At 42.7% G+C, this 27807-nt stretch overlaps 1 protein-coding gene across 1 annotated transcript in view; it reads left to right on the plus strand.

The window, feature by feature from the left end:
* Positions 1–21729, plus strand: part of rnf43 (ring finger protein 43) — a 177859-nt gene extending 156130 nt beyond the window's left edge. The window contains exons 4-9 of the mRNA XM_080210829.1: positions 852–992; positions 5141–5242; positions 6821–6988; positions 7597–7699; positions 8576–10165; positions 20874–21729. Coding sequence (XP_080066955.1) covers positions 852–992; positions 5141–5242; positions 6821–6988; positions 7597–7699; positions 8576–10165; positions 20874–20917 — 2148 coding nt within the window. The 3' untranslated portion in view covers positions 20918–21729. The remainder of the gene's footprint in view (positions 1–851; positions 993–5140; positions 5243–6820; positions 6989–7596; positions 7700–8575; positions 10166–20873) is intronic.
* The last annotated feature ends 6078 nt before the right edge of the window (positions 21730–27807 follow it).

Consider the following 27807-nt stretch of genomic DNA (forward strand, 5'->3'; position numbering starts at 1 on the left):
AATTAGCAGATGGGATATTCAAACTCCTATGGATCCTTCTAGTGAGTAATTAGTTACAAGGTAGTAGGTCAGGAAATTATGGCTGTCCTCCTGTCATTAGGCAACTTTCAAAGCTAGTCAGACTGGCGCTGAAGTTTAATAATGCAGGTCGGGGAAAACACAGCCCTTGATGAATCGGTACACCGTAGCAGCTAGAAAGCATCGTGGAATCTTCAGTGAAACAAGGGAGAGCCTGTGGGCAATGCTGATTGGAGTTTCATAAATACAGAGCTATTTAAAAGGAAAGCTTCTCATTTAATCTTACTATTCAAAAGGAAATGTGATATGTATGGAGTATGCGTCGCACTGATAATGAAAGAAATCATTAGTCATTTAATTTGTGGTATGGTTATAAGTGTAGAGCACCTGATGAGTGCTAATCAATGTTACATATAGGCTATGGTAGCCAGAATCTAGCTACCCACACGGAGTGTGCACCATCTTCATGAGGACAGAAGCCGAGTTTACCCAGAATGTCGACTAAATGGAAGCCTTGTAAACGTCTACTGTCTTGTATTTGCAATAAGGAATGCAGATAAATTCTGCCGCCAATATTGTGAAAGTAAGTTAATGCCAATTTGTAATCCATCTCTGTTTTTATACCATTTAGCCCTGAGTGTTGTAATTTGTCAACTCTACGTTTCTTTTGTTTTGTGCCCTGTGTTGTGAACACTTCAGAAATGCCAAGCCTTAATTTACAGAGACCAGTTGTTAATTCTTGTTCAAAATGGTTTTTAAACAATAAGTTGCATTCTTATTAAGAGCCTTTCCAACGAGACACTCCTTAACGTGGCTTTTCATCTTCCCTGCAGCTAAAACAGAATCACGATGATCCTCTACTTCGCCCAGTTATCCTGATCCAAGGCCAGGATGCTTTCCAGCTAATGAAGGTCATCAAAACTAATGGTGAAGCAATAGTCAGGATTCACGTCAAGAGTGAGACACAGACTCGGGTAAGTTTTATATTAGAACTAAATCTCAGCTAAACACTTGAAGGGCTTGTTTAGCAGGATGAGGGGAAAGGAATTCTGATGAGCTATGGATTTGTGCAAGGTCTCGAATCACACAATGGAACCTTGAACTGGCACTGAACTATCTACAAATTCAGATTCCCCCCTCAACCTCCTGCTTTTTAGTCATTTTTGGTGCATTGCCCAACTGAAAATAGGTTCCTAATGCTCAACAGGCCTAGTTATCTATACTGGTCTCGTCAGCAATTGAGTAGTTGTTTCAAAGCTCTATGTAAAACATCACTCACAATTAATGTCCAGTTATTTTCATAGAAATTTTAAAGATGGTGTGACAAAGTGAGCAGGTGGGAATGAGGCTCTCTACCTAAATTGTTGACCTTTGTTGAAAGCCTTGGTTCTGGGAGAATCTGAGAGGGTTGTGGCCGTGCAGAACTAATTATACAGCAGCCAACCTGTGGACAGACATTTCCTGGGGTCTGTCTCTACACAGCCTCAAAATAATACCCTGTTAATTGCATTTTTCAGTAGCAAGTTCAAAACCTAAATAAATCTGGAAGTGAATCTGAGGTAGGAAATGTGATTGCGGGCTGAAAGCATTTTAAGGTAAACAAAAAGCCTTCTCTATTCATTCAGCTAAGAGCACTTCCTGCCGCTTTATCCATTTATTGAAGAGGATAATACTGAACCAGAGGAGCCTGCAATTCCACTGTTGCTTTGTCAGGTTGAACTGTTCCAAATTTAGAATTATTCAAGCAAATTCAGATCCCAAATATCCTCATTAGGTTGTACAGATTCCGAGGTGGCATGTTACGTCGGTGGGGAAAGAGCTGACAGAAGTATAATTGTGTAACTCGATAACTCATTCCATTAAGCCACCCACCTTTTGTCAAACTTTGCATTTTTTTTAAAGCATGCAGTAATCCTTTCCCATATGATCTGGTTTTGGGAAAAGTGGGAGCAGTGATGTATTATGGATCACATTTGTACTGTCCAGGGTCAGTCAGTAAAAGCCAGCACCATGGGTCAGCACATAACACCAAGGTGGCATAGTGGTTAGCACTGCAGCCTCACAGCGCCAAGGACCCAGGTTCAATTCCTAGCTTGGGTCACTGTCTGTGTGGAGCCTGCACGTTCTCCGTGTCTGTTGAGAGTTTCCTCTGGGTACTCTGGTTTCCTTCCACAGTCTGGAAGACATGATGGTTAGGTGCATTAACTATGGTAAATTCTCCCTCAGTGTACCCGAACAGGTGCCGGAGTGTGGCAATTAGGGGATTTTCACAGTAACTTCATTGCAGTTTTAATGTAAGCCTTCTTGTGACACTAATATATGAACTTTAACTTTAAAAACTTTGAATTTAAACTTTAACATCCTCACAAGCAATCTGAAACATGTGTGGGGCATCTTAAAAAAAAAATCAATAACTTGCCAAGGTTCTCCAGCCAGTCTCCGTAAGGAATAATCCTGCACTGACTGATATTCTGCTGAGATTTTCAAAAACAAAAGCATGTCACTTTATCAAAGATCAATCTCACCTTCCCTCCACGTACCTTAGTTCCTTCTCTATCCAGCAATGTATTGAATTGTTTGTCTATCTGTTTTATGCCACTTGCCTTAATGTCCTTTCCCTGGCAACTTGTTCTCCAATTATTCTTTGGGTCATTAAGTTCTTCCTTTAGCATCCTTGGGACCTGCACTCTGAAGTTCTCCCCTGAAAATCCTTCCCCTTTTTGCTATCTCTCTCCCTCCAACATCAAAAAAATGCCCTCAGTCACTTCCCCTAAATCCTGCTTCGCACGGTCACTCCTTTCCTCTTTGCCTCTTGTGAAGTCCTGTGTAGATACTCCTTATTTTTAACCTGGGCCTCCTGGTATCTAAATCAATCCTCAGAGTACCTGGAGCAATTTCTGTTCATAATTTCAAAAACTTCAATTAAGTCATCCGGAAAGTTCCTTTCCCCAAAGAAAGCCAGCCCAATGTCTATAACCTTTCCTTAAAACTTAAATTCCTGATATCCAGAATTATAAAAAATATGTTGACCCTCTGCCTGCTCTTAAAGACAACAATCTCCTCCCTGTTGACTGTGTTTGCCACAGGGGACTTTGGTGGGGAATTGAAGGCTGGAGTACCGATAAGTAGGTCCAAATTCTTGCCATTGAAGACTATATTTTTAGATAACTGAGTTGAGGGTCACATCACAATAAACATGTACAGAGTGTAGGCTTTAACTGCTGCGTACCTGAAGGGGTGTCCTCTTCTCTCCTGTGTGATCAGCCTTCAGGCAGTGCAGTGTAGGCTTGGTTGCTGTGCACTAACTTCCATTGTAGATCCTGCAAGTCTCAACAGGGATTCAGATGCAACTATTCCTTTGCTTTGTTTCTCTTACAAGTCAAATCCTTCAACCAAGTGCAGATGTACAGGTGAGGGAATGAGTCACAAACAGCTAGTGACTGCTGGGAATTATCTTTGATATTCCTGTGGCATTTCCAGTCTGCACAGTGTCCCTGAAAATAGAGCTCTGACTCAGTGGCTGCCTGTTCATGTAACGTAGCAATGATGATTTGCAATCGCAGCTTTTTTCCTCCAGTATTTGTCATCTACCCACCTACCAAAAAATAAGCCACCCGTTTAGTGAGGAAAGATTATAAGAGCTGTGATTCCAATATGAGTTTCTTCAGCATTGGCCTTGCACAGCAAGTGGTGTTCACATTCCTGTGGTACTGAGTTCGCCCCACCACCTGCCACCCCTGATTACTTAACTTCCATCAAAGCCTTTATTCTTCAAAAAAAATTGAGAGGCTTACACCACTCCTCGGCAAAGCAGCCAGCATAATTAAGGATTCCATGGACCCCAGACGTTGTCTTTTCTACTTTCTTCCGTTGAGAAAAAGACATAAAAAATCTGAGGACGCGTATCAACAGACTCAAGAACAGTTTCTTCCTTGCTGCCATCAGACTTTTGAATGGACGCATCTCTCATGAAGCTGATCTTCCTTACAAGTTAGCTATGACATAACACTACATTCTGCAATTTCTCCTTCCCTTCTCTATGAACGGTATGCTTTGTATAGCGCAAGAAACAATACTTTTCACTGTAAACTAATACATGTGACAATGAGAAATCAAATCAGTCAGTATGACTTTTGCTAGAGGTTGTTTGACAATATTCTGAGAGTGAGGTTCAGAGATGATGAGCAGAATTTTGTAAAAAATATGACAGAAACCCAGTGCAATTCCTGTGGCCCTGGTGGCGTGATTCTGATCTTCCAGTGCTTTTCATTTTTTCAGTGTTTTGTGTCATCATTCAGAGGGGCCAGGTCTAAAGACAACACCAAGTCTAGCCCCTCGGAAATTGAGGCATTCTCCAAATCTCAAATTAATGTTGAAGACCCCTTCACAACTCTTGCAATGCTGGCACGTCCCCCATCATGGCTTATGGCTGGTTCACATTGCTCAGGGTAGGGCCAGGGCACTGCCCAGCTGTGTCCCTGACCACCTGGAGGGTGGAGGGGGCGAGGGGAGCCCCCAGCATGATCATCTGTTTGTCTGTGTTTTTGGGGAGCAGTAGTGATTCCCACTGCATCACATCTTACTAGCGGGTGGGAACATCTGTCATCCCTGGAAGATGCAGCGTTAAGCTGATTTTTGAATATTTAAAAGTATATTTAAGTGTATTTAAATGTCAACCTGATGATATCACCAGCCGGGTGGGAAGATCTAATCATCCCTGTCTCAAATCCCATTATGGCCCCCTTGTGAGAGCTTTCACTGATAATGGGATTTGCACTTGTGTGGGATGGGGCTGGAAAATCACCCCCAATTCCTAATGAAGCTGCTAACTGTTTAGGGTGTGTGTTGTTGCTGAGGCAGTGTTATGCTGTTTAATGGAAAAGCATCTGTATTTGTCTTTATTCATTCATTTATGGAATGTGGGCATCACTGACAAGACCTGCATTTGTTGTTCATTCCTAATTGCCCTTGATTTGAGTGGTTTGCGAGGCCATTTCAGGCAGTTTATAGTAAAGTTTATTTATTAGTCACAAGTAAGGCTTACATTAACACTGCAATGAAGTTACAGTTAAGGGGCAGCCACATCCAATTGGTAATAATTATTCTCTCTCTCTCTCTCCAGCCAGCCTATGATGTGGGGATCCTGATGACTCTAATTGTTGCTTTCTCAGTAGTTGTCATGATCCTGGCGGTGAGAATCAAGTGCAAGCAGAATCGGACTCGGGTAAGGGCAGTGCTGCCTCCAGTTTATGGCTGTCCTGGCTATTAGCTTTCTGTTTAACTTCATCCCAGTAATGTAGCCTTACTGTGATTTACAGCAATGAGTGCTTATATTCCTATAACTATGAACATAGCAGCGTTCTATGTTATTACTATTGTAGTGGCAGCATCAGCTTGGATCTGAACTATGCCCGAGTAACACTATTCTGCAATAATTACACTGTGTATGTCACTAATAAATCTGCCAATCTAAACTCTGTGGTTAACTATCTGCATCAAGGCTACAAAGGCTTTGGACTTGAATATTGGTTGTTTCTCTCAATTTAAAGTTTGCTTGCATTTAGAACTGAGACTTACCATGGAAACACAGTATGATTGCAAGCATCAAAGAAGCTCAGGAGTTTGAGTGGCACTCAGTGTTTCAATTGTAGGATTTAGCTCCAGATCTGGCCCAACACCAGAACCACCAGGTTTCCACAGCTGTAGAAACCCATGTATTATTCCTAAAAGCTGTTAATACGCACTTTAAGTTGCCCATACTTGTACACCAAATAGCCAATGTTATACTGACAAATAAAAGAGATGCTTTCCTAAAGGTTGAGGGTAATGCACCCCTTTGGAGCTTGAAGGTGCTTTACTGTACCTTTTTAATTTAAAAATGGAAACACACTGGAGGTGGACAGCACCTGTGAAGAACACGAAAGCTAACTGCTCAGAACTGGAAGATATTGCAGATGTACAATTTTTGAAAAGAACAGAACATAAGGAAGAGAAAGAAACAACAGAACAGTCGCGTGCAATAGTAAAAAAGAAATGTAATGACCTGTGAAGTGCTCAGGTAGAGAATAAACGATGTTCAAAGTGATGCACTGGACAAAAGAAAGTACGAAACAAATAAAAGGCATAAATGAGACAGTGTGAACAGCTGAGTAGGGGATGAGGAGGTAGAAATGAAAGCATGAAAACTGGCAAAGAGGAGCAGATTCCATTGACCTAGGGGTGGAAGAAAAAGAACAGTTGGCATAAAGGCTGCAGCTGTGTTATGACTGGGAATGATTCCTTCCCAAAATACAACCTACTCGTTCTCTTCCCCAGAGACATCGGCACAGCCTCCCTACACTGACAGAATGGAAATGTGAAATGTAGAGGGAATATGAAATTAATACCAAAGAACTACATTATGTCTAGCAGAAAGTTGAGGTCTGTCAAAAATGGGAACCTCAACAAGCCTGCCCTGTTCCCGTTCATCTGTCTCATCCTCCCCTTCCAACAAAGAGATTTTCTTTATCCTCGTTTTCTCCCCTCATACTCCACAAGTCATCTTCCGCCAACTTCAAAATTTTCCTGCTACCAAACATATGTGGAAACAGCACCCACTTTTATTCCCTTGTAAACAAAGAGTGCAGACTTGTACATATCTGGTGCATAGTTGACTTAGCTACCCCTCAGTAGATTGAGTTAGACTATATCAAGTGCCACTGGCCTACAGCAAAACCACTTCTTACTGCCAGAATCAGTGACTCATTTTTCAGTGTTAAATGCAATTTGTTGTAGCTAATGACTCAATGTCCTTTTTCTGCAGAACTCCTTGCAGCAGCAGACTATCAATGCAATCAGCCGGCTAGCTACAAGACGTTACCAATCCCGTTGCCGAACTCAAAGTCACGAACGTCAGAGCAGCCTAGATTCTCAGAGCAGTATGTCGGAGCCAGTGTGTGCTATCTGTCTGGAAGAATTCTCTGAAGGACAGGTGAGAAGAATTAGTAGCAAATTGAATTTATATTTCAGGATTCAAGCACTAGTCAATATCTTTGTTCTTTCGCATGACATAGAAATCTTGATTAGTAAAGACTAAATGGATTCAATTTCTCATCCTGATATCCTTCAATGACCAGTCTCTCCCCCACCCACTTCCCACCACCCCCACAAATGGGATTTTGATTCTTATTTACGTTGTCTGTGTTTATGCCATACATCCAAATCTACTAAGGTTTGCAAAGACTTAATTCAAAAGTCCCATGACTTTGAAAGGACCAGTTTGCTGGCTTGGTTGCTGAGGTGAAGTGCAGTGTTACAGCTTTGATAGCCAGTTTGCTCATCAGAGAACAAGGAGATCCCATTTACCTGGGCTTGGGTGAAAGCCTCAAAAATCTCTTGCATCATCCCATTTGTCTAATTCTACTTTCACTGTTGCTTGATGCCGTAACCTTCCTGAAGCTGATCCTAGCAGTTTGATAAAAGATTCTCACTCATTGTTAACACTGTTTGTGCAGTTCTACTAAGCGAGTAACTCTTGTGTTTTGTGCTGGGTGCCCATGAGAGCGCATTGCTTATTCTGCAGCTGATTTGTCTTTGTAGGACCTACGGATAATTTCTTGTTTCCATGAATTCCACAAGGAATGTGTGGATCCCTGGCTTCTCCAGCATCGCACCTGCCCCCTCTGCATGTACAACATCATTGGTAGGTGAAATTTCGGGGTTCACTTGTAACCATTTTTGAAGGAAGTAAATGCCAATTTGGGATTGATGCTGTGGTTTGTTAAACAGTGAGGGCAGGAATAGCTGGGGTCAAACAATCTGATTTAATAGTATAAATACCTCTGAAAGCAGTGACTTCAGCAAGGCATGACCAACTGCAGAGGTGATTCATTTCACTGTCTCCAGAGGGAAAAGCACAAGTGCTGGTAAATATAAAATACATGCTGTCGCCAAGGATGTTATTTCATTCTGGCTACACTCAGGCAGTGTGTGTGATTCTCACTTTGTTGTCTAGAAGGATCTTTCCATGACAGCAGAACAGACTTGAAATCATGAAGATGATTTTCAAACAACTGAATTGATTAAAATTTACCTTTCTCTCTGATCTTTAACTGCACACCTTAATGCTGAAATCAATGTTCAGATTTAACCCACTCTCGAGTGAAACTGGATTGAATTCAGAACCAAAGCTCAGACTTTCAAAACTCTTCGTCTTGCATGGCAATTGTGATCTTAAATACAAATGAATAAATGCCAAACAAGCCCAGGTTTACAGCTGTGGTTGGTTGCAGGCTGCACAATGCTGTCTCCACAGAACCAAGCCAAGTCACCTGTGAGCGCATATGCAGCTAGAATGTGTGCCATATCTTGTCTGGTTGTAGTGAGAAATGAGTGTCAATTTGAGTTTGACTCAAAGGTCCACATTCTACACATTGCTTGAAAGACTGGTTATATTCAGCTGTCTGCTGGTCTCTGTAAAGCCTTGACAGCCCATGAGTCTTGGGAAAGTAATTAAAGATCAAAGGAAATGTTTGGCCGTAGTGGTCGCTAACAGTTCATTGTTCCATCTTATTTTCAGAAGGTAGTTCGTCTGCTGCACAACATGAAGTCCATGACCAAGCCAACCCAGCTGCTCAACTAAACCAGCGTATCCATTTGCTCAGACGATACCCTGGCCATGCACACCTTCATAGGCCGAACACCGCCATTCCTTCCAGGGCTCCCCATTTGAACAACCCCAGAGCTCCAGGAATGCAAATTGCACCCCCTGGCCATTACTTTGTTACTCCAGAAGTCTACCGTGTAGGGTTTAACGCTATGAGATATGTGGCCACGAGGCCGCAACAGCCTTCAACATTGCATAGGTGCAACTATCGCCATGCTGATGGCCAAGGAGTTTTCTACAGGCATCATAGACCATTTACTGTTCGCAAAGGCCCACCTTGGCCAGACCAAGCTCTTCATCGACCATGTCTACATAAACCTCCCTGCAGGCCGCAGCAACTTTCTGCATGCAGTGCACCACCGTCTTCACATAACTTAAAGCCTAATTGTGCTCCTGGTCATTCGCAGCTCACCAGCAACCATGACAACCACAGCTGCTCAGGGGACAGTTTTGGTGTTAATTGTTCAGTGCGCAGTGGGTACCTGGCAGACAGCCCAGGTAGTGACTCCAGTTCAGGTCCTTGCCACTGCTCCTCCAGTGATTCAACACTGGATTGTACGGACATCAGTAATCATTGTACTTATGGGAGCCAGTCAACGTTCCGTAGCTCTCTGAGCAGTGAGTATGATCCCCTTGTGTACTGTGGGGCAGGTGGAGAGGGTATGAAGGGTTCGTCCTTTGAAGAACAGAGGCCCAAGTCATTGGACTCGGTTATTAGTCCTCAGGAAGACCATGTGCTTAGCCACACTCACTACCACCATCACCGGCATCACCATTACAGTGATACTCACCCAAATCCTGAGGAGCACTGTATGAGCCATGGCAGAAACCCATCACAAAAGCAGCAAAATGAGCAGTTAGAGGAGTTCATGAGTGACATTCAACACTGCCAGCAGCAGGCGGAATTCAGCTGTCAGTCCCAGTACACCCCTCACCCTGTCCAGTGTCACTGCTTGGAGCGGCACCTATTGCTTCCCCCTGGACTCTGCCTTCCTGAAACCTCATTGCAAAATATGGATGTTGAAAGGGATGAGAGCCAGGATGTGTGTGCCAAACCGGACCAAGTGCCTTCAGAAAATATACCTAATCGGATCAGCAACAGGAGGAGGAGGAGGAGAAGGAAAAGAAGTTTCCAGCTGAATCAGCCAGTGGTGTACTTCCATCAGGACTGTGACACCCTGGAAGACTGTAGAGTGCACATTCACTATGGGAACAGTGGGAGACAGTGCCACATTCCAGATATTCAGCAATCAGTGCCAATCCCTTTAATCCTCAACAATGGAGCCTCTAATGAATGGAGTTTCCCATTCTGTGAGTGTCCGGGCTCTCTCTGTCAGCAACGACGGTATCAGGTTGGTTCTGAGTCACAGTTGACTGGAGAGCAACACAGAAGCAACATGGATCCAGGCCAACCATTTCAAGATAGCTGTACTGAAGGATACTGTAATGGAGGCCCAGTACAAGATGAGTCCCTCTACTGCCAGGCAATCCCCAACAATCCAGGTAGGTACAACTGCACACATCATATTTTTTGATATGCCAAAAATGATTTTTTTTGCCTGTGCTGGATTTTAAACTTTTTTTTATTTCTGGGAAAAGGTTGGAAAAGGTAATGGAACACAGCTATACGGATATTTCTCTAAAGAGAGGCATGAGGTCAGACGCAGAGTGTAGTAGTTTTCATGTAGTGTGAAGTGTTAAAAGGTGTGAGTCTAATGTGTTAATGGCTGTAGATTTCAGGTACCAGGTCAGTATCTAATGCCATTGTCAGTGATTGGATATGTACTCAGTATTGCTCAGGAAAATACAGCCTTTTGTAACTGGACTTCATCTCTTCCAATAACTTATAGGCTCTCAAGCTGTTTCACAGGACACAGAGCCATACAAGTTATTAGGTCAGATGGTCTAAAGCTTGGTAAAAGAAGTAGGTTTTAAGAACTGAGTTAAGGGAGGGTAGAGAGATATAAGGAGGGAATTTCTCTGGCAGCTGCAGGCAACTAGTATGCATAGGCCTAGAGGGCAAAAAAAAAGCCCATTTTCGGCATCAATTGATGAATTGATCCTATGCTGATACTGATGTGGGGAATGGAATCGTCACACTGGTGAAGAGGATGTTGATTCCTCAATTTAATCTGTGCTGAACCAACCCTGGGAGTGTTTGGCATGTGAAGAGGGGCAGTTTTAATCTATTTATAACCTGTGCAGTGGCTGATCTCAAAGTATCTCCTGGGTTGGTTAGAGAGCTTTCCTCTACCCTGTGTTGCAGCTGATCTGGAAGAAGCTTATGCTGACGCTGCATCTTTCAAATGCAAAGTGTTTCATTTCTCAGCACGGGAAGTCCTCATCACAAAGAACAGAAAATTCACACACAACTCGTGACAAAAATAATCAGCTACACCCTGCCTTGCAATATACTTTCCCACACTACAGCCATGGCTACTCTTCAGAAGTACCTCAATTCGGTAAAGCACATTGATGGCTGCATGTACTGGTGAGGCTGTTTAATGGTGCCAAGCTGAAAGTACCATGATTGGTGTGTTGCCATGATTGGTGTGTGTTGGAGAAATGATATGTGGGGCAGAATTTGGCTAAAAGTAAAGGAAGCTTCATTAATGATGTGTGATCTCTACGGCTGCTGATTCCCTCTGATTTCCATCCTAGGTCTATTACATAATTTCCAATGCATACATCAATACAACAGAGCTCCATGAGCCAATAGGAATAAATACAAATACATAACATCCCCCACCCACTGAACATCCCCAAACAAGTTCAGTCGCTATTAACAAGTCAGACAGTCTGGAGGTCACCCCCCTTGGAACAGTTGATCCTCTGCCATCACACTGGCAACTTCTGACATGTTCATCTTTGCACTGACATCATCGGTGGTTAGTTTAACTGGTGTTGACGAAGGAGCTAAAGGGTGGCCCTGTGCCTGAACAGAAGATGAGGTGTTACTTTCCCCAGCAGTATCTGGTAGTGTAGAAGAGTTCATGTCAGGGCTTTGTAAATCTGATACTGAGTTTTCAGCAGGCTCCGGATTTTGTGGTTCTGTTCTTCCATTGTGCACAAGGATAGTGGCAGTAACCCTCTTCTCCCTGTGGAGTAGTTCCGAATCAGAATTCCTTGTTCTTGATGGAACACTCTACGTTTCGCCTTGCCTTCCCACAGTTCCAGTTGTGCTTGTCATTGCTGTCACACAATCATCTTAGTTTTAGGAGGTTTTAAAAGATTAAATGCGAAATGCAGTTGCCTTTGTATCATGGGTAAAGCAGAAGAGGTCTTGGTCATGGAATGTGTAGTATTCCAGTAGACCAGTAATAATTTGTTACGACGTTTAATAAGCAAACTTTGTTCCTTTCAAGACGTGTTTTAGGGTTGGATGAAGCATTCTGCTAGTCCATTAGTAGCAGGATGATATGATGTGGCAGTAATCTGTTGAATATTGTTTTTCATAAGGGAAGCTTTCCTGCAAGACAAATTGAGGTCTATTGTCACTTATCAGCTGTTCAGGAAATCCAAGGCCGCTAAATACTCAGTAGGTTTCTCAAATGTGATAGATGTCATCACAGTGATCTCTGGCCATTTGGTGTGAGCATCAACCATTACCAAGAACGTATGTCATTCGAAAGGTCACACAAAATCCATATGCACACGATGCCAAGCCTCTTCAGGCTATTCACACAAATGCAGTGGTGCTAAGGACAACAGGTTACTTAACTTAGAATAAGAAAAACATGTTCCAGCTTTCTCCTCATCCAGTCCAGGCCATCAGAAATAACTTCTTGCTACTTCTTTCACGCACATGACTTTGCGATGACCTTTACGTAGTATCTGTAACACCCACTTCCTCAGTGGTGGCAGAATGATCACTCCGAGCCCCCCTAGAAGACCTCCCAATTGTACTGACAGCTTAGATCTCCTGGAGTTGCACACTTTCAGGTTAGATGTTATTTTCAAAGGCTTCCCTTGTAAAGTCATATCCATTATTTCTGAGAGTACAGCATCGCTCCAAATGTGTTTTCTCACTTCCTAGAAGTGACTGTACTGTCTACTCATTTAAAGTAGAAGATATTCCACTTCAAACAATCCAAAGAACTGAGTCATAGTGCCAATCTTGAAAGTCTGTCCGCATTACAATGTAGACTTGACTGTGGGGACATAATGGTCGAAGCATGTGTAGACAAGAGCAATGCCCATCTTTACATTCTACTTGCCACAAGTAACTGAATTTCCATGTGTGATTCAAAAATGGTAGTGAATGGATAATGGTCCATCAACAATGCAAACTTTGTCCCAGACAGGCACTGATGGAATCTCTTTACTGCAAAGGTGATCCCTAATGCTTCCTGTTCAATCTGAGCATACGTTACTTTCAGCTTTACTCAAAAGTTCAAGAAGCAAAAGCAATGGATCTTTTTTCACCCAATGGCATGATGTGGGAGACCACCATTCCTACACAATAGGGGGATGTATCACAAGCTAACTGTACAATTAAAGTAGGATCAAAGTGCATGAGATCTTCAGACTTAAGTAATATTTCTTTGGCTTGCCTGAAGCCATTATTGCATTGATGTGAGCACTTCTATGTTCTCTTTTGGCACAAGAGATTATGTAAAAATTTCAGAATTGTTGCCAAGTTTAGGACAAATTTTCAACAATCCCTAGAAGGACTTGTATCCTGATAATGCAGATGCCCTTTCATGGCCTTAGCCTTAGAGAGATTTGTGAAGGTCAGTGGCATCGATCACATATTCAGATACTCAACTGAGGATTGGTAAAACTCCCACTTGTCCTTACGGTCTTCCAATCGCTGAAGAATGGCATCCAAGTTTCGAAGGTATTTATCTTCCTCTCTTCCAACGGTTAGGGTGTCATTCAGGTAGCACTGGACTCCACTCAGAATCTGATCCATTGCCCTTTGAAACAATGCAGGAGTAGGTGTGATACCAAGCGATAATCTTCAATACCAGAATGAGCCTTTGTATGTCACAATTGTCAGCGATTCCTGTGACTTCTTGTTCACGTTCATCTGCAAGCAGGCCTCCATCTGGAGAACTTTACTGAAACTTTAGCCTTCTCATAAATCTGCAAATAGATCTTTGATGCGAGATAATGGGTACTATTCAGCAGTTGACACTAGATTTATGATGCCTTTGAAGTCTCTGCAAATCCTTTCAGATCCATCCTTCTTCATGATAGGAACAATAGTCTTCATCAGTTGCTCCAAGTCAGCCTCCACCTTCAACCTAACAGTATATAGTACAGCCCTTGCCTTTAAGCATTTTATTTGGCTTCTGTCTTTTGTTTACAGTTTGACTGTAGTGTCCTTCATGCTGCCTGATTCTCCATTGGGAACAAGAGTATGCTTTTTTAAGGTTTCCGTGAGGCTTGGCTCTCCATTGGTCACCATGTTGACTTCTGCCCAGTTCAGCCCATCTTCTCCAGCCATGTACAACCCACTAATGCTGGATAGTTTCCCTTTACTACATGTACTAACAAAGTACACAGCCACTTCAGTGCAGTCCCTGAGGGGAGCCACTTCCTCTGTGTATGTTTTCAGCACTTTCCTTGATAGCCTTAAGTTTGAAGTTTATTTATTAGTGTCACAAGGAGGCTTACATTAACACTATATTGGAGTTACTGTGAAAATTCCCTAGCCGTCGCACCTGCTTGGGCACACTAAGTGAGAATTTAGCGTGGCCAGTGCACCTAACCATCACATCTTTCAGACTGTGGGAGGAAACTGGAGCACCCGAAGGAAAACCACACAGATAGGGGCAGACTCCACACAGACAGCAACCCAAGCCGGGAATCAGAATCACAACCCGGTCCCTGGCATGGTGAAGCAGCAGTGCTAACCATTGTGCACCACGCTGCCTGTAAGTGAGTTTCTCATTATGGACAGTCTCTAGTAATAGTGAGACTGCTACCCCAGTGTCAACTTCCATTCTTACCAGCTGTCCTTCCAGCTGCAGAGTGACCCAGAACCTGTGTGTAGTACCAATGATAAGCACATATAGTGATAATTTCTTTTCTGACTGTGAGTCTCTTCCCTCTTTTCAATCCTGTTGTACACTTCTCCTTTTATTTTGTTTAAATATTGTCATGATTTGTTCTTATTTTTATTCATTGCTTGCTTTTTCTTTCTGCAGAACACGTTTTGTGTCTTTTTTTTCCATAGCTTTAATATGCCAAGTCTCTACACCAGCATTCATCAGCAGAATGCCCTGGGTTTGCACATCACTAATATGTACAAGTTTTGGTGACTTTGGGTGTTGATTCAGCAGAGATCTTATGTATTCGAGTGGACAAACTCAATTGCTGGGCTTCCTTTGCAGCCAGTTCCATAGAGACAGCAATTTCAATGGCCTTTTGCAGAGCTGGATTACTCAGTTAACAGACATTTTTGTGTTGCTTCACTGCATTAACCATAAACAAATCAGTCCTGAATAGTGTCATTCAGCATATCTCCATACTCAAAATATTCTTCAAGTCCTTTAAGCACTGCCACAAATTGTGTCACTGACTCCCCCTCCTCTTGATTTATTTTGTGGAGTCTAAAGTGCTCTGCAGTCACCAGGAGTTTCGGTGAAAGATGTGTCTGCAGAATTTCCACTATCTATTTAGACATTTTAATGCCAGATTTGTCAGGTTACATGAAACAATGGGAGCGATTAACAGGTTTACCCCATCAAGCTCAGGGAAGTAAGCACTAGAATCACAGAATCTCTACAGTGCAGAGGGAGGCCATTCAGTCCATCGAGCCAGCACTAAAAACAATCCTATTGAAACATATAAGATGATTAGAGGTTTAGATAGGGTGGATAGTAATAGCCTTTTTCCTCTGATGGAGAAATCTAGCACGAGGGGGCATGGCTTTAAATTAAGGGGTGGTAGTTATAGGACGGATGTCAGGGGTAGGTTCTTTACCCAGAGGGTGGTGAGGGATTGGAATGCCCTGCCTGCTGCAGTTGTAAATGCGCCTAGTTTGGGGGCGTTTAAGAGATCCGTGGATAGGTTTATGGACAAGAAGGGATTGGTTTAGGTTAGTGGGTCATTGTTTTGTAACTGGTCGGCGCAACATCGTGGGCCGAAGGGCCTGTTCTGCGCTGTAATGTTCTATGTTCTATGTTCTATTCACGCCCTATTCCCATAACCCCGTATTTACCCTGCTAAGGGGCAATTTATCATGGCCAATTAACTAACCCGGACAGCTTTGGCGTGTGGGAGGAAACTGGAGCACCCAGAGGAAACCCATGCAGACACAGGTTGAATCGTAAACTTCACAGTCTGAGAGAAAACACACAAAATCTCAGCAGGTCTAGCAGCATCTGTAAGGAGAGAAAAGAGCTGATGTTTCAAGTCCAGATGACCCTTTGTCAAAGCTAAAAGGCATTGAAGGTGGGAGATATTTCCACTGCAGGGTGAGGGAATGAAAGATGAGTCATAGCCACAGAAACCAGGGGGAAAGACTGCTAATAGTGTCCACAGAGAGAATAAAGAGTGTGAAGGGCAAATGGCAGAGAGGCTGTAAGCTGTGACAGATGGAAATGTTGGGGGAAGGGGGGGAAATGGAAGAGAGGTAGTTTTGATGGTGCCACTTTCCAAAGTGGTGCTTCTAGTATGTGCCCCTTTTTCCTCAACCATGGATTCTCAGCTGCAGTTGTCGATAGGGCCCTCAACAGCGTGCAGTCCATCTCCCACACCATGACCCTCGCCCCTGCCCCTCCCTTCCAAAACAAGGAGAGAGTCCTCCTTGTTCTCACATTCCACCCTGCCAGCCTCCTCATGCAAAGCATGCCTCCGCCATTTTCCAGCATGATGCCACCACCAAAGACATCTTCCCTTCACTCCCTCTGTCAGCATTCCGCAGAGACTGTTCCCTCCAGCATAACCTTGTCCACTCCCGTCACTCATGGCACCTTCCCATGCAATCGCAGAAGGTGTAACACCTGTCTTTTTACCTTTTCCCTGCTTACTATCTAAGGTCCAAAATATTCATTCCAGGTTAAGCAGTGTTTCATTTGCACCTCTTTCAATTCGATGTATTACATTCGCTGCTCCCAATGTGGTCTCCTGTATATCGGAGAGACCAACATAGACTGGGTGATCACTTTGCTGAGCACCTCTGGTCTGTGTGCAGTCGGGACCCTGACCATCCAGTTGCTTGCCATTTTAATACACGATCCTGCTCCCATGCCCACATGTTTGTCCTTGGTTTGCTACATTGTTCCAGTGAAGCTCAATGCAAACTGAAGAAATAGCATCTCATCTTCCAGCTAGGCACTTTACAGCCTTCCGGTCTCAACATCGAATGCAACAACTTCAGATGATTTGCTCTATCCCACCTTGGCTCCCTTTGTTCTCATTCTATTTTATTTAATATTTTACTGTTCTCTACCTTTTATTTCTTTATTGTCTTTTTTCACTTTCCTTCCCCAGCCCCCACTCTTTCCCCCTAGTTCATCCCCCTTCCCTTACCTTTTCTCTCCCCACTTCCTCTTTTCTACATTCTCCCTCTGTCCCATTCTTCCCCCCCACCCCCCACCAAACATTTCCATCTGTCATAGCTTACAGCTTCTCTGCCCTTTGGCCATTCACAACCTTTATTCTCTCTGTGGCCAACTATTAGCAGTCTTTTCCCCTGGTTTCCATGGCTATGACTCATCATTCATTCCCTCCCCCTGCAGTATAAATATCTCCCACTTTCTATACCTTTTTAGCTTTAACAAAGGGTCATCTGGAATCGAAACATGACGTCTTCTCTCCTTTCAGAAGTTGCCAGACCTGCTGAGATTTTCCAGCATTTTCTATTTTGGTTTCAGATTCCAGCATCCGCACTACTTCTAAACTTCGTAGTATCTTCAGCTGTTTGATTTGCCTACGTAAAATAGTCAAAATGTTCGGTATAAGAGCTCCATAGCTCCACATTTTCATCAAAATGTCCCACAGTGCAAAAGCTCCTGCCATTTTTTCGCTTAGTAAGAAGTCTCACAACAGCAGGTTAGAGTCCAGCCAGCTTATTTGATAGTAATTTCACAAGCTTTCGGAAACGGTGTTCCTTTGTCAGGTGTGTGGAAGGTTCTCTACCTTTTTCCAGAGAACCTTCCACACACCTGATGAAGGAACAGCATTTCCAAAAGCTTGAGATTACTATCAAATAAACTAGTTGGACTCTAACCTGCTGTTGTGAGACTTCTTATTGTGTTTACCCCAGTCCAACACCGGCATCTCTACATAATTTTTTCATTTAAGCAGGTTTCCTGCAGGCCACATGCTTTGTAACTGTGTTTCCAGCAGCTGCTGTGATTTTCTTACCCAAATTACCAAATTGAGTTTTACTGTCTTATTCATCACAGCCAGCTCTAAGTTTGCTTGCATTTTCTAACTCATTGGTCTTTTTATTCTGACTTTTCCTTGGTTAATTTCTTCTTCCCGAGTGGCTAGCAAGTGATGTCTATAGCCCAGTTGCCTGTTTTTGTTGTGTGTTGGAGACGCAGGGCAGATTTTGATGTAAAAAAGACAATTTGAGCTTTATTATTGGTGGGTGATCTCTTTCAAGCTGCTTCTATTTCTGTTTCCTGGCTAGGTTTCTTACATCATTTCCAATGCCTACATTAATACAGCATAGCTTCAGTGAGCCAATAGGGATAAATACAAATACATAACAATTGGAAGTTGGGTCAGAATTTAACACAGCCAGGCTGACCAGAAAGCTATAATTTGATAATTGATCTTTGTAGGATAACATCTCCTTTCTGGGATATTTCAGTACTACAGTTCAGCTCAGAGTACTGATGGAGGTTGGGAAACTGCTCCTGTTTTCATTATGATTCCCTATAATGATGAAATAGGCAGTTTACACTCATCGTCTAAAATCACACATGTTGAAAGTCCACTTGGGGAAGTACTAAAGAGTTTCTGTCACCTGGGACTGTATTTCAGTAAGTCTTGCAGGAGGGAATGCAGCAGGGAGCGAGGCTCTGGCTCCTGGCTTTGAGGGTATGAGTTGGGACCAATGAAGCTATCACTACCATGTAAATATTGCCTTGTTGCAAATGATTAAGTTGTCTGTTTATTAATCTTGGATGATTGTGCAATTCCCCCTCGGCATTTAGAGCAGCTGCTTTAATAGTAGGAGCACTGACACCCTGTTGGAGAGCACATTGTCGGTGATTCCGCACTGTTACCCTGTTGAAGAGCATAGTGAGTGATCACAGTGGGTGATCCATGCTGTTACTTTGTTGGAGAGCACAGTGGGTGATCCATGCTGTTACCCTGTTGGAGAGCACAGTGGGTGATCCATGCTGTTACTTTGTTAGAGAGCACAGTGGGTGATCCATGCTGTTACCCTGTTGGAGAGCACAGTGGGTGATCGGTGCTATTACCCCGTTGGAGAGCACAGTGGGTGATCTATGCTGCCCTTTACCCTGTTGGAGAGCAGAGGGGGTGATCCATGCTGTTACCCTGTTGGAGAGCACAGTGGGTGATCGGTGCTATTACCCCGTTGGAGAGCACAGTGGGTGATCTATGCTGCCCTTTACCCTGTTGGAGAGCACAGTGGGTGATCCATGCTGTTACCCTGTTGGAGAGCACAATGGGTGATCCATGCTGTTACCCTGTTGGGGAGCACAGTGGGTGATCCATGCTGTTACCCTGTTAGAGAGCACAGTGAGTGAACCATGCTGTTCCCCTGTTGGAGAGCACAGTGGGTGATCTATGCTGCCCTTCTCCCTGTTGGAGAGCACAGTGGGTGATCCATGCTGCCATTCATTTCCAGAAAATTAGATTCCACCTTTCCTAAAGTGATGTTTCTTTAAAAATCAGTAAGTATCTTGTTCCTCGGTACCATTGAGGAATATCAATGTTTCAAAGTTGAAATCTGTGCTAGATATTAATTACAAGTCACTGCTCCAATAAGCTTATACTGCATCCGTGTGGATAAGGAGTATACTTCCATTGTCCCAATATCTAGTTATGTGGTCCAGGTGCGGAGTAGCTTTGTTGAATGTAATGCATGCTTGATTCTCTTACCTTTCATAAGATAGACAGAGCACACTAACCCTCTGGTTGATTTCTTTTCCAATCAAGATTGCTTCAAATGGTTTGAATCATTAGAGAGAGAAAGAAAGTGAAACTCCTCCTGTCAAAGATTGCATCATTGAACTGCCAATCAAAAATAGCATAGCAAACCCCTCAAATGTTCTCACTATGTTGCATCTCTGAAAACAGCAGATCAAAACCAGGCCAGATCAACAGCAACTTGCATTGATAAAGTACCTTTAATGTAGTCAAATGTCCCAAAATATTTCACAAGGAGGTTTATCAAACAGAATTCAACATCAAGCCACATAAGGAGTTATTAGAACAGGTGCCCAAAAGCATGGCCAGCATTAGGCTTTAAGGAGTATCTTACAGGAGGAGAGGGTGTATGAGAGCTGATTTTTAAGGAGAGAATTCCAGAGCTTGTAAGGTTGGATGAACAACTCCTTTCTGTCCACTGGTTGTAAGCATGAAGGCAGTCTGTGTTCGATTCCTCATGTAGACAGGCCCATAGCACAAAGTGCGCTCAGTACAAGAATGTGGCCAACGTGGAAAATGGAAACATGGCAACTGTTATGGCCAGAATGTTCTTTTGTTGGGGATCTTTACTTCGTATCTAATTATATTTTTATCCTTTCATGGGCTGTATGTGTCACTGGCAAGATCTGCATTTATTACCCATCGTATTGCTCACGAGTAGGTGGTGATGAGTTGCCTTCTTAACCATAGTAGCCCAATGTGCTATAAGGAAGGGAACGCTAATTGTGCTATACTTTACCTGGACCATTTGCTGATAACACTGTACAATAGAAATGGATAGTCATATCCCAGAACTTATATATTTAATTTTAATTGTTTAGTCATAAAATAAGATGTAAACACTTTTGTTTTAGCATGGCGATTATACTCCCATGTCAAGGAAAGTGTCCATGTACAGAATACACCTTTAACTATGTCTTGATGGGTGGATATCTATTTAGTCTGGAAGTTCTCCTGTCTTGTTACAAGGCTATTTCTGCAATTGTAGTCAGTGATTCCTGAGCTCAGGGCACTCCTAAGTAACTGTCCATGTTAGTTAGGTGCTCAATTCAGCTGAACAATATCATTTCTGTAATACAACTAAAGGTTTTTCAAAATACCTGAAAATGTTTTTCTGTCCAACCAGGTTCGGAATTAAACGTGGAAGAGATCTGTGAAGAAGCCGTGTAGTTAACTGGACAAAGAAAGCGAGTCTGAAGAAGCTGTATAGCTGGCAGGATGAAGGGCACAGGAGCGAGGAAACCATGAAGCTAGCAAAATGATGGACATTGGTGTGAAGAAGCTGCGAAGCTGGTGGGATATGGGGATGGGTGTGGAAAAAAAACTATGCAGCTGATGGGATGAGGGAGAGGTATAAAGAGACCGTGTAGCTGGTGAGATGAGGGGCTTAGATGGTAGAATGAGACTTAAAGGAGAATGTAGCAACAAGGCAAAGAACAAATTATTTCAAGATTTGAAATACTCAATCCAGGAGCATGAATCTTCAGAAGTAGCTCTTCATGCATTGGTGCTTGTTATTCATTGCCAACTATCTACTTCACCAGAGACATGGGGACATGTGTAACCTTCCATTAATTTGGAGAATCGAAGGGCTTTTTGAAGGGTTTATTCCAGGTTGTTTTGTCTTCCAGAATAGCCCAAGGTATACCAGACTTCCAGCACTTGTGACCAGACCCTGACTGTCAGATAGTAGAAGCACTTAAAAATAAATGTAGCCTTACAGAGCCTTGTATTTACCAGGGCTCCTCAGTATATTTTGGGTACTCTGAATTAAGAGAGAAACTTTTTAAAGTGTTGTATTATATTTGTATAGAAAGACATTTCATTATGGTAATATGTTCTTAATATATTTATTTACTAATATATTTATCCTCTGCCAGGGTGTGTAATGTAAAGTGCCTTATAAATGATCAGTGCTGTCACTAACCTGATGGTCTGGCCCTATTCAGATTATGCTCAAATAAATTATTTTCAATTATAAAGGTTGTTGGATTATTTTGTATACTGTGATTGTAGCTGGAGTTCAAGATTTATGAAGTTAGGTTGAGGGAGCTGGGACTCTTTTCCCTGGAGAGACGAAGGTTGAGAGGCGACCTGATAGAAGTTTACAAAATGTTGAGAGGAATAGATAGGGTGGACTCTCAGAGGCTATTTCCCCGGTTTGAAATGGTCGCTACGAGAGGACACAGATTTAAGGTGCGGGGAGGGAGGTTCAGAAGTGATGTTAGGGGTAAGTTTTTCACTCAGAGGGTGGTGAGTGAATGGAATCGGCTGCCGTCAGTGGTGGTGGAGGCGAACTCGCTGGGGTCTTTTAAAAGACTTCTGGATGAGTATATGGGGTTTAATGAGATTGAGGGTTATAGATAGGTCTGTAGGTTGGTAGGTGATGTGATCGGCGCAACTTGTGGGCCGAAGGGCCTGTTTGTGCTGTAGTGTTCTATGTTCTATGTTCTATTTCTGAGCTGATATTCAAGAACAAGACTGGCTTTGAGATCTTTGGGCTTTTACAACATGGTACTACTAAGTAACATATAACAATAGATGCTACATGATCATAGGAACCTGATGTTTATTGTGAATGTCTGATAAATGTATTTATTTTAAGAACAGACTTGAGAAATAAGGGATGGATTGCACTTAACTGGACAATTTTTCACCTCACTAAGTCATCTAACTGAGAAAAAGGTGCAAAAGGATCCAGGGAAACTTTCCAGAAGTTCCAGGATTTTGACCCAGAGACAATGAAGGATTGGTGATAAAGTTACAAGTCGGGATGGTATGAGATTTGGAGATGTTGGAATTTAAATGTGTCTACTGCCCTTGTTCCTTCAGGTGACAGAAGTTGTGGGTTTGGAAGCTACAGCTAAATGTGAAGCACAAATCTTTGGTATCACAGCAGAGTCGTTGTCAAGACCCATAGACTTAGCTGTATCCAGTGTTTTCAACCGTTTTTGATGTCACATGTATCACAGTGAATTGAACTGTCCAAAGACTGGAATTTTTGACAGTGGGGATCTTGGAAGGAGGCCATGATGGATCATCAATCTTGCTGAAGATGGTTGCAAATGTCTTTTTTTTTGCCTTGATGTGTTGGCATTGCCATCATTGAGGATGCAAATGTTTTTGAGTTGCCTTCTCCAGTTAATTGTTTAATTGCCCATCACCATTCATGAGTGTGGTAGGATTACCGAGGGGAGATCTCATTGAGACGTATAAGATGATGAATGGGATGGATAGGGTAGAGGTGGAGAGGCTCTTCCCGCTCAGAAAGGACAGTAGGACTAGGGGGCACAGCCTCAAGATAAAGGGGGGGCGGTTTAGAACGGAGTTGAGGAGGAACTTCTTCACTCAAAGGGTGGTGAATCTCTGGAATTCTCTGCCCATTGAAGTGGTGGAGGCTACCTCGCTAAATATTTTTAAGACGTGGGTTGATGGGTTTTTGATAAGCGAGGGGATTAAGGGTTATGGGGAGAGGGCGGGAATGTGGAACTGAGCCACGACAGATCAGCCATGATCTTATTGAATGGCGGGGCAGGCTCAAAGGGCTGGATGGCCTACTCCTGCTCCTATTTCTTATGTTCTTATTACAGAGCTTTGATCTGATCCATTGGGATCACTAAGCTTTGTTAGCTTGTGGCTTCTGCTTTTTAGCATGCTTGTCCTCCTATGTTGTAGATTCAGCAGGTTGGTATCTCTTTCAGGATACCTGGTGCTGCTCCTAGCATGCTCTCCTTCACTCCTCATTGGAGTCTGGGTCCTTGGCTTGATACTAATGGAAAAGTGAAGGATTAGCTTGTGGTCGAATACAATTCTGTGCTACTTTGGAGACTAAGGGCATGGATACTAGACAAGTACATGAGGGTGAAAGGATAGAAAGGATATGCTGATAGGGTTTGATATGGGGACAGTGGTGTAGTAGTAACATTACTGGAGAAAAATCCAGAGGCCAAACTAATGTTCTGGAGACATGAGTTCAAATCTCACCACGGTGTCTGGTAGAATTTAAATGCAGTTAATTATATTGGGGATTAAAAAGTTAGTCTCAGGAATGATGACTATAAAGCTATCAAATTGTCATTAAAAACCTGACTGTTTCACTAATGTCCTTTTGGAAAAGAAATCTATCATCTTTACCTGATCTGACCTACTTGTCACTCCAGATCCACAGCAATGTGGCTGACTCTAAAGTGCCCTCTAAAATGGTTAATTCGTACCAATGTACCACTCAGTTGTACCAAACTACTATAGAAAGGCTGAGAAGGAATAAACCCAGACAGACCACCTGGCAGCAAGCTAGGCACTGGCAAGATTGTGGCACAACCTGACCAACTTGATCCTGCCAAGTCCTACTCATGGATATCTAGTGACTTGTGCCAAACTTGGGGAGAGTTGTCCATGGACCAGTTGAGCAGCAGGCTGACATAATCATCCAGGCCAAACAGTACCTTACAGCCAATGTCTCAGCTTCCACCATCGCCAGGATGTTATTCATTAACCAGTTGTGAAGAAAGCCTGGAAAGTTACATTATCAGAACTGTAATGACTCAAGGGGGAGAGTTTTGTTGAAATGTCCCTTGCTTATGATACTACTGAAACTTGACAATGAAAACTGTTGTCGGGTAGTACTCCTGACCTACCCCACGTGAACAAAGAACAGCACTGTAGCTACAAACTGCTTTGTTTGCGCGGGAGTGATGTGGGGACCTGTGATTGTGTAAGATGTATCTTTGTTGTATTGACCATTGAAAATGAAATTTACCCTTTTATTTAAAGTAACATTTGCCTGTTAATTCATGTTTAATTTGGGTTGGTTCTAATTCCTGTTAAAGGATACAAAACGGGAATCTTGTTGGTAATTTCTTCATTGAGGGCTATTTGATAAATTTAGTTAGTTTGGTTTGGAATTCCCCATGGAAATTGTAACATCGTATCTCGCATGACTGTGGTGATTAGAAGCCAATCATCTGAGTCCCAGGACATCTTTGCAAGAGTTCTGGATACTTTCTTTGCACTAGTCATCTTCAACTACTTCATCAATGACCTTCCCTCCATAATAATAATGTTGGAAGTTGAGATGTTTGCTAATTGCAAAATATTCACTACCATTTGCAACTCCTCAGATACTGAAACAGACCGACTCCATATGCAGCAGGACTAGGACAACATTAAGATGTGGACTACCACACAAATGCCAACAATAGAGTGCATAGTTAGAGGCTTTTTCCCAGGGCTGAAATGGTTGCCACAAGAGGACACAGGTTTAAGGTGCTGGGGAGTAGGTACAGTAGAGATGTCAGGCATAAGTTTTTCACTGAGTGGTGGGTGCGTGGAATGGGCTGCCGGCAACGGTGGTGGAGGCGGATTCGATAGGGTCTTTTAAGAGACTTTTAGATAAGTACATGGAACTTAGTAAGATAGAGGGTTATATATGTAAGCCTAGTAATCCCTAAGGTAGGGATATGTTCAGCACAACTTTGTGGGCCGACGGGCCTGTATTGTGCTGTAGTTTTTTTATGTTTCTAATCATCTCCAGCAAGGGAGAATATAACCATCTCCCCTTGACAGTCAACAGCATTGCCTTTGCTGAATTCCCCACTATCAACAATCTAAAGGCTAGCATTGACTAGAAAGTGAACTGGGTCAACGTATGAACACTGACGACAATGAGAGGTCAGAGGCTGGGGATTCTGTTGCGAGTAACTCCTCCCCTGACCCCCAAAAGCCTGTCCAAAGCACAATTCAGGGATACAACGAAATACTACTTGTTTAGATGAATGTGGGTTCAACAACGCTGAAGAAAACAATCCAGAACAAAAGCATTGACCTGGGCCAAAAGGCCCGTTTATGTAAATTCTAAGATATTGCTTGTGTACTAGTTGCACTGTAGTAGTTTGGTTAGGAAGATGGCTCAGTGCTTGAGCTCTACAGCGCAGTGTTGTAGGGACCCATGACCCTCTCCGGTGTACTCAACTGTTTCTTAATAACATTTTGGACTGAGTTGGAGATCAACATCTGTGATAGAGACCACCAGGAGCCAGAGGAGAGGATCTTTATGCTTTGTATTAGTAAACCAGATGGGTTTTCCAATAATGTCTTTTAGGGAAGGAAATCTGCCGTCCTTATCTGGCCTGGCCAACGTGTGACTCCAGAGCCACAGCAATGAGGTTGACTCCCAACTGCCCTCAGGCAACTAGGAATGGGCAATAAATGCTGGCCAGCCAGCGACACCCACATCCCACAAATGAATAAAAAAGTCTCCAAGATATTTTACTCAATATTCTATCTGGAAATCTGGTAAACTTCATTATTGTGCATGAGGATTCAAGTTTTAATCGGGATAATAATTCTCATTCCTGTATGTTGTCATATTTTTATCTTTATTTCAACAAAAATATCTGAATGTAAGTTACCCGAAACTCCTCGTGACAAAGATCCTGAGATTGTGCAGTTTTTAATTAAAGGAATGGGTTTTGAATTTTTAACTTCCTGTTTAAGAGTTATAAACTATGATATTTATTCTACAGTACATAACAAATAAGGATTCATAGAATCCCTACAGTGCAAAAGGAGGCCTTTTGGCCCATCGAGTCTGCACCGACCGGAATCCCACCCAGGCTCTATTCCAGTAACCCCACATGTTTATCCTGCTGATCCCCTTACACCGAGGTCAATTTAGCATGGCCAATCCACCTAATCTGCACATTTTTGGACTGGGAGGAAACTGGAGCACCCGGACGAAACCCACACAGTCACAGGGAGAATGTGCAAACTCCACACAGACAGTGACCTGAGGCCGAATTGAACCCGGGTCCCTGGCAGTGTGAGGCAGCAGTGCTGACCATTGTGTTGCTGTTTGAGGGGGGAAAACTTAAAGTTTGCTTTTCAAGCTGTACACATTTCATCTCCCTTCACCTTTAAATTCAAATTAAAATGCACGTTCTTTACAAAATTAGTGTAACAAATACTGAGGTAGTTCAATGTGTGCTGTTTTTGCCCTTGGTGTACATTCTGCATTGCTGAGGTTGGAAAACAGAAAGCCTGATACAAATCATTTAAATATGTTGATTGGATATATTTGGGCTGGTAACTCCTCCTTTACCTTATAGCACATGTGTGTTTAAAAAAACAGCCTATATTAGTATGTGGCGTGCAATATACTGTTACCATGATAATGGACTTGAGAAAGAAACCACACTCACTTCAAAAATATGCAGTCTCTGTTTTAGTTATGCATCTATACCTCATTTAAAATGGTGCTGAAAACCTAAAAAGCCTGGGTAAGTGTTCGAGCTCGATTAGAGGTTAGTCCTTTTTGGGTCCATGTTTTTTTTTGGTGAAAATTTCAGTTAATTTCTATGGTTGGGTAAATTGGGGTAAAAGCTACTGTGTATTAAAGCTATTTTATAAAATGTTTGCTTACTGATCAGGCCTTTGACTTTTCCTTCTATAAGTAAGTAATAGAATTTTCACTATAAATATATAGCATGGCATATCTGCTTACCCTTTGTTTAATTGGTGTATTATTTTAATTGGAGAACATGGTCCATTAATGTGCTCTTAGGCTTTTCAGGCACTGGAGTAAGATCCTGTAGAGGCATCGGATAATTCCAATAAAAATAATGAACAGGTATTACCAAACACATGTTCAATAATCTAGTGAAGTTACTCTCAAAATATAATGAGTTCATGAGAGTTATCTAGAACACAAGGGTTTAAAAGAAATACAGCAGTCAAGAGTAAAAAGTACCCAGACAGTAAAACCCCCACTGAACGCTGTTTCATCTTAACATTGTGTGTTGTTCACAGCCAGACTTTTCCTATTGTCATTGCATTTGCACTGTACCTGTCGTCCCCACCCCTCACCACCACAGCGGTGCACTCTGGGTCAGCTGTTCTCATGTTCTGAGGTGTCACCAGAAGCTGAGGCTGCAGGGAGAGGACCAAGACCTAGGAACAGGGAGCAGGAAGCTGCTGATTAGATGGTGATATGAGAGTAACCTGGGTTGGGGGGAGACTGAGGTTGAAAAGGAGAGAGTGAGAGAGAGATTGAGTGGGAAAGG

The sequence above is a fragment of the Carcharhinus amblyrhynchos genome, chromosome 23 (assembly GCF_965287045.1).
Source record: "Carcharhinus amblyrhynchos chromosome 23, sCarAmb.v2.hapA, whole genome shotgun sequence".
Lineage (NCBI taxonomy): Eukaryota > Metazoa > Chordata > Chondrichthyes > Carcharhiniformes > Carcharhinidae > Carcharhinus > Carcharhinus amblyrhynchos.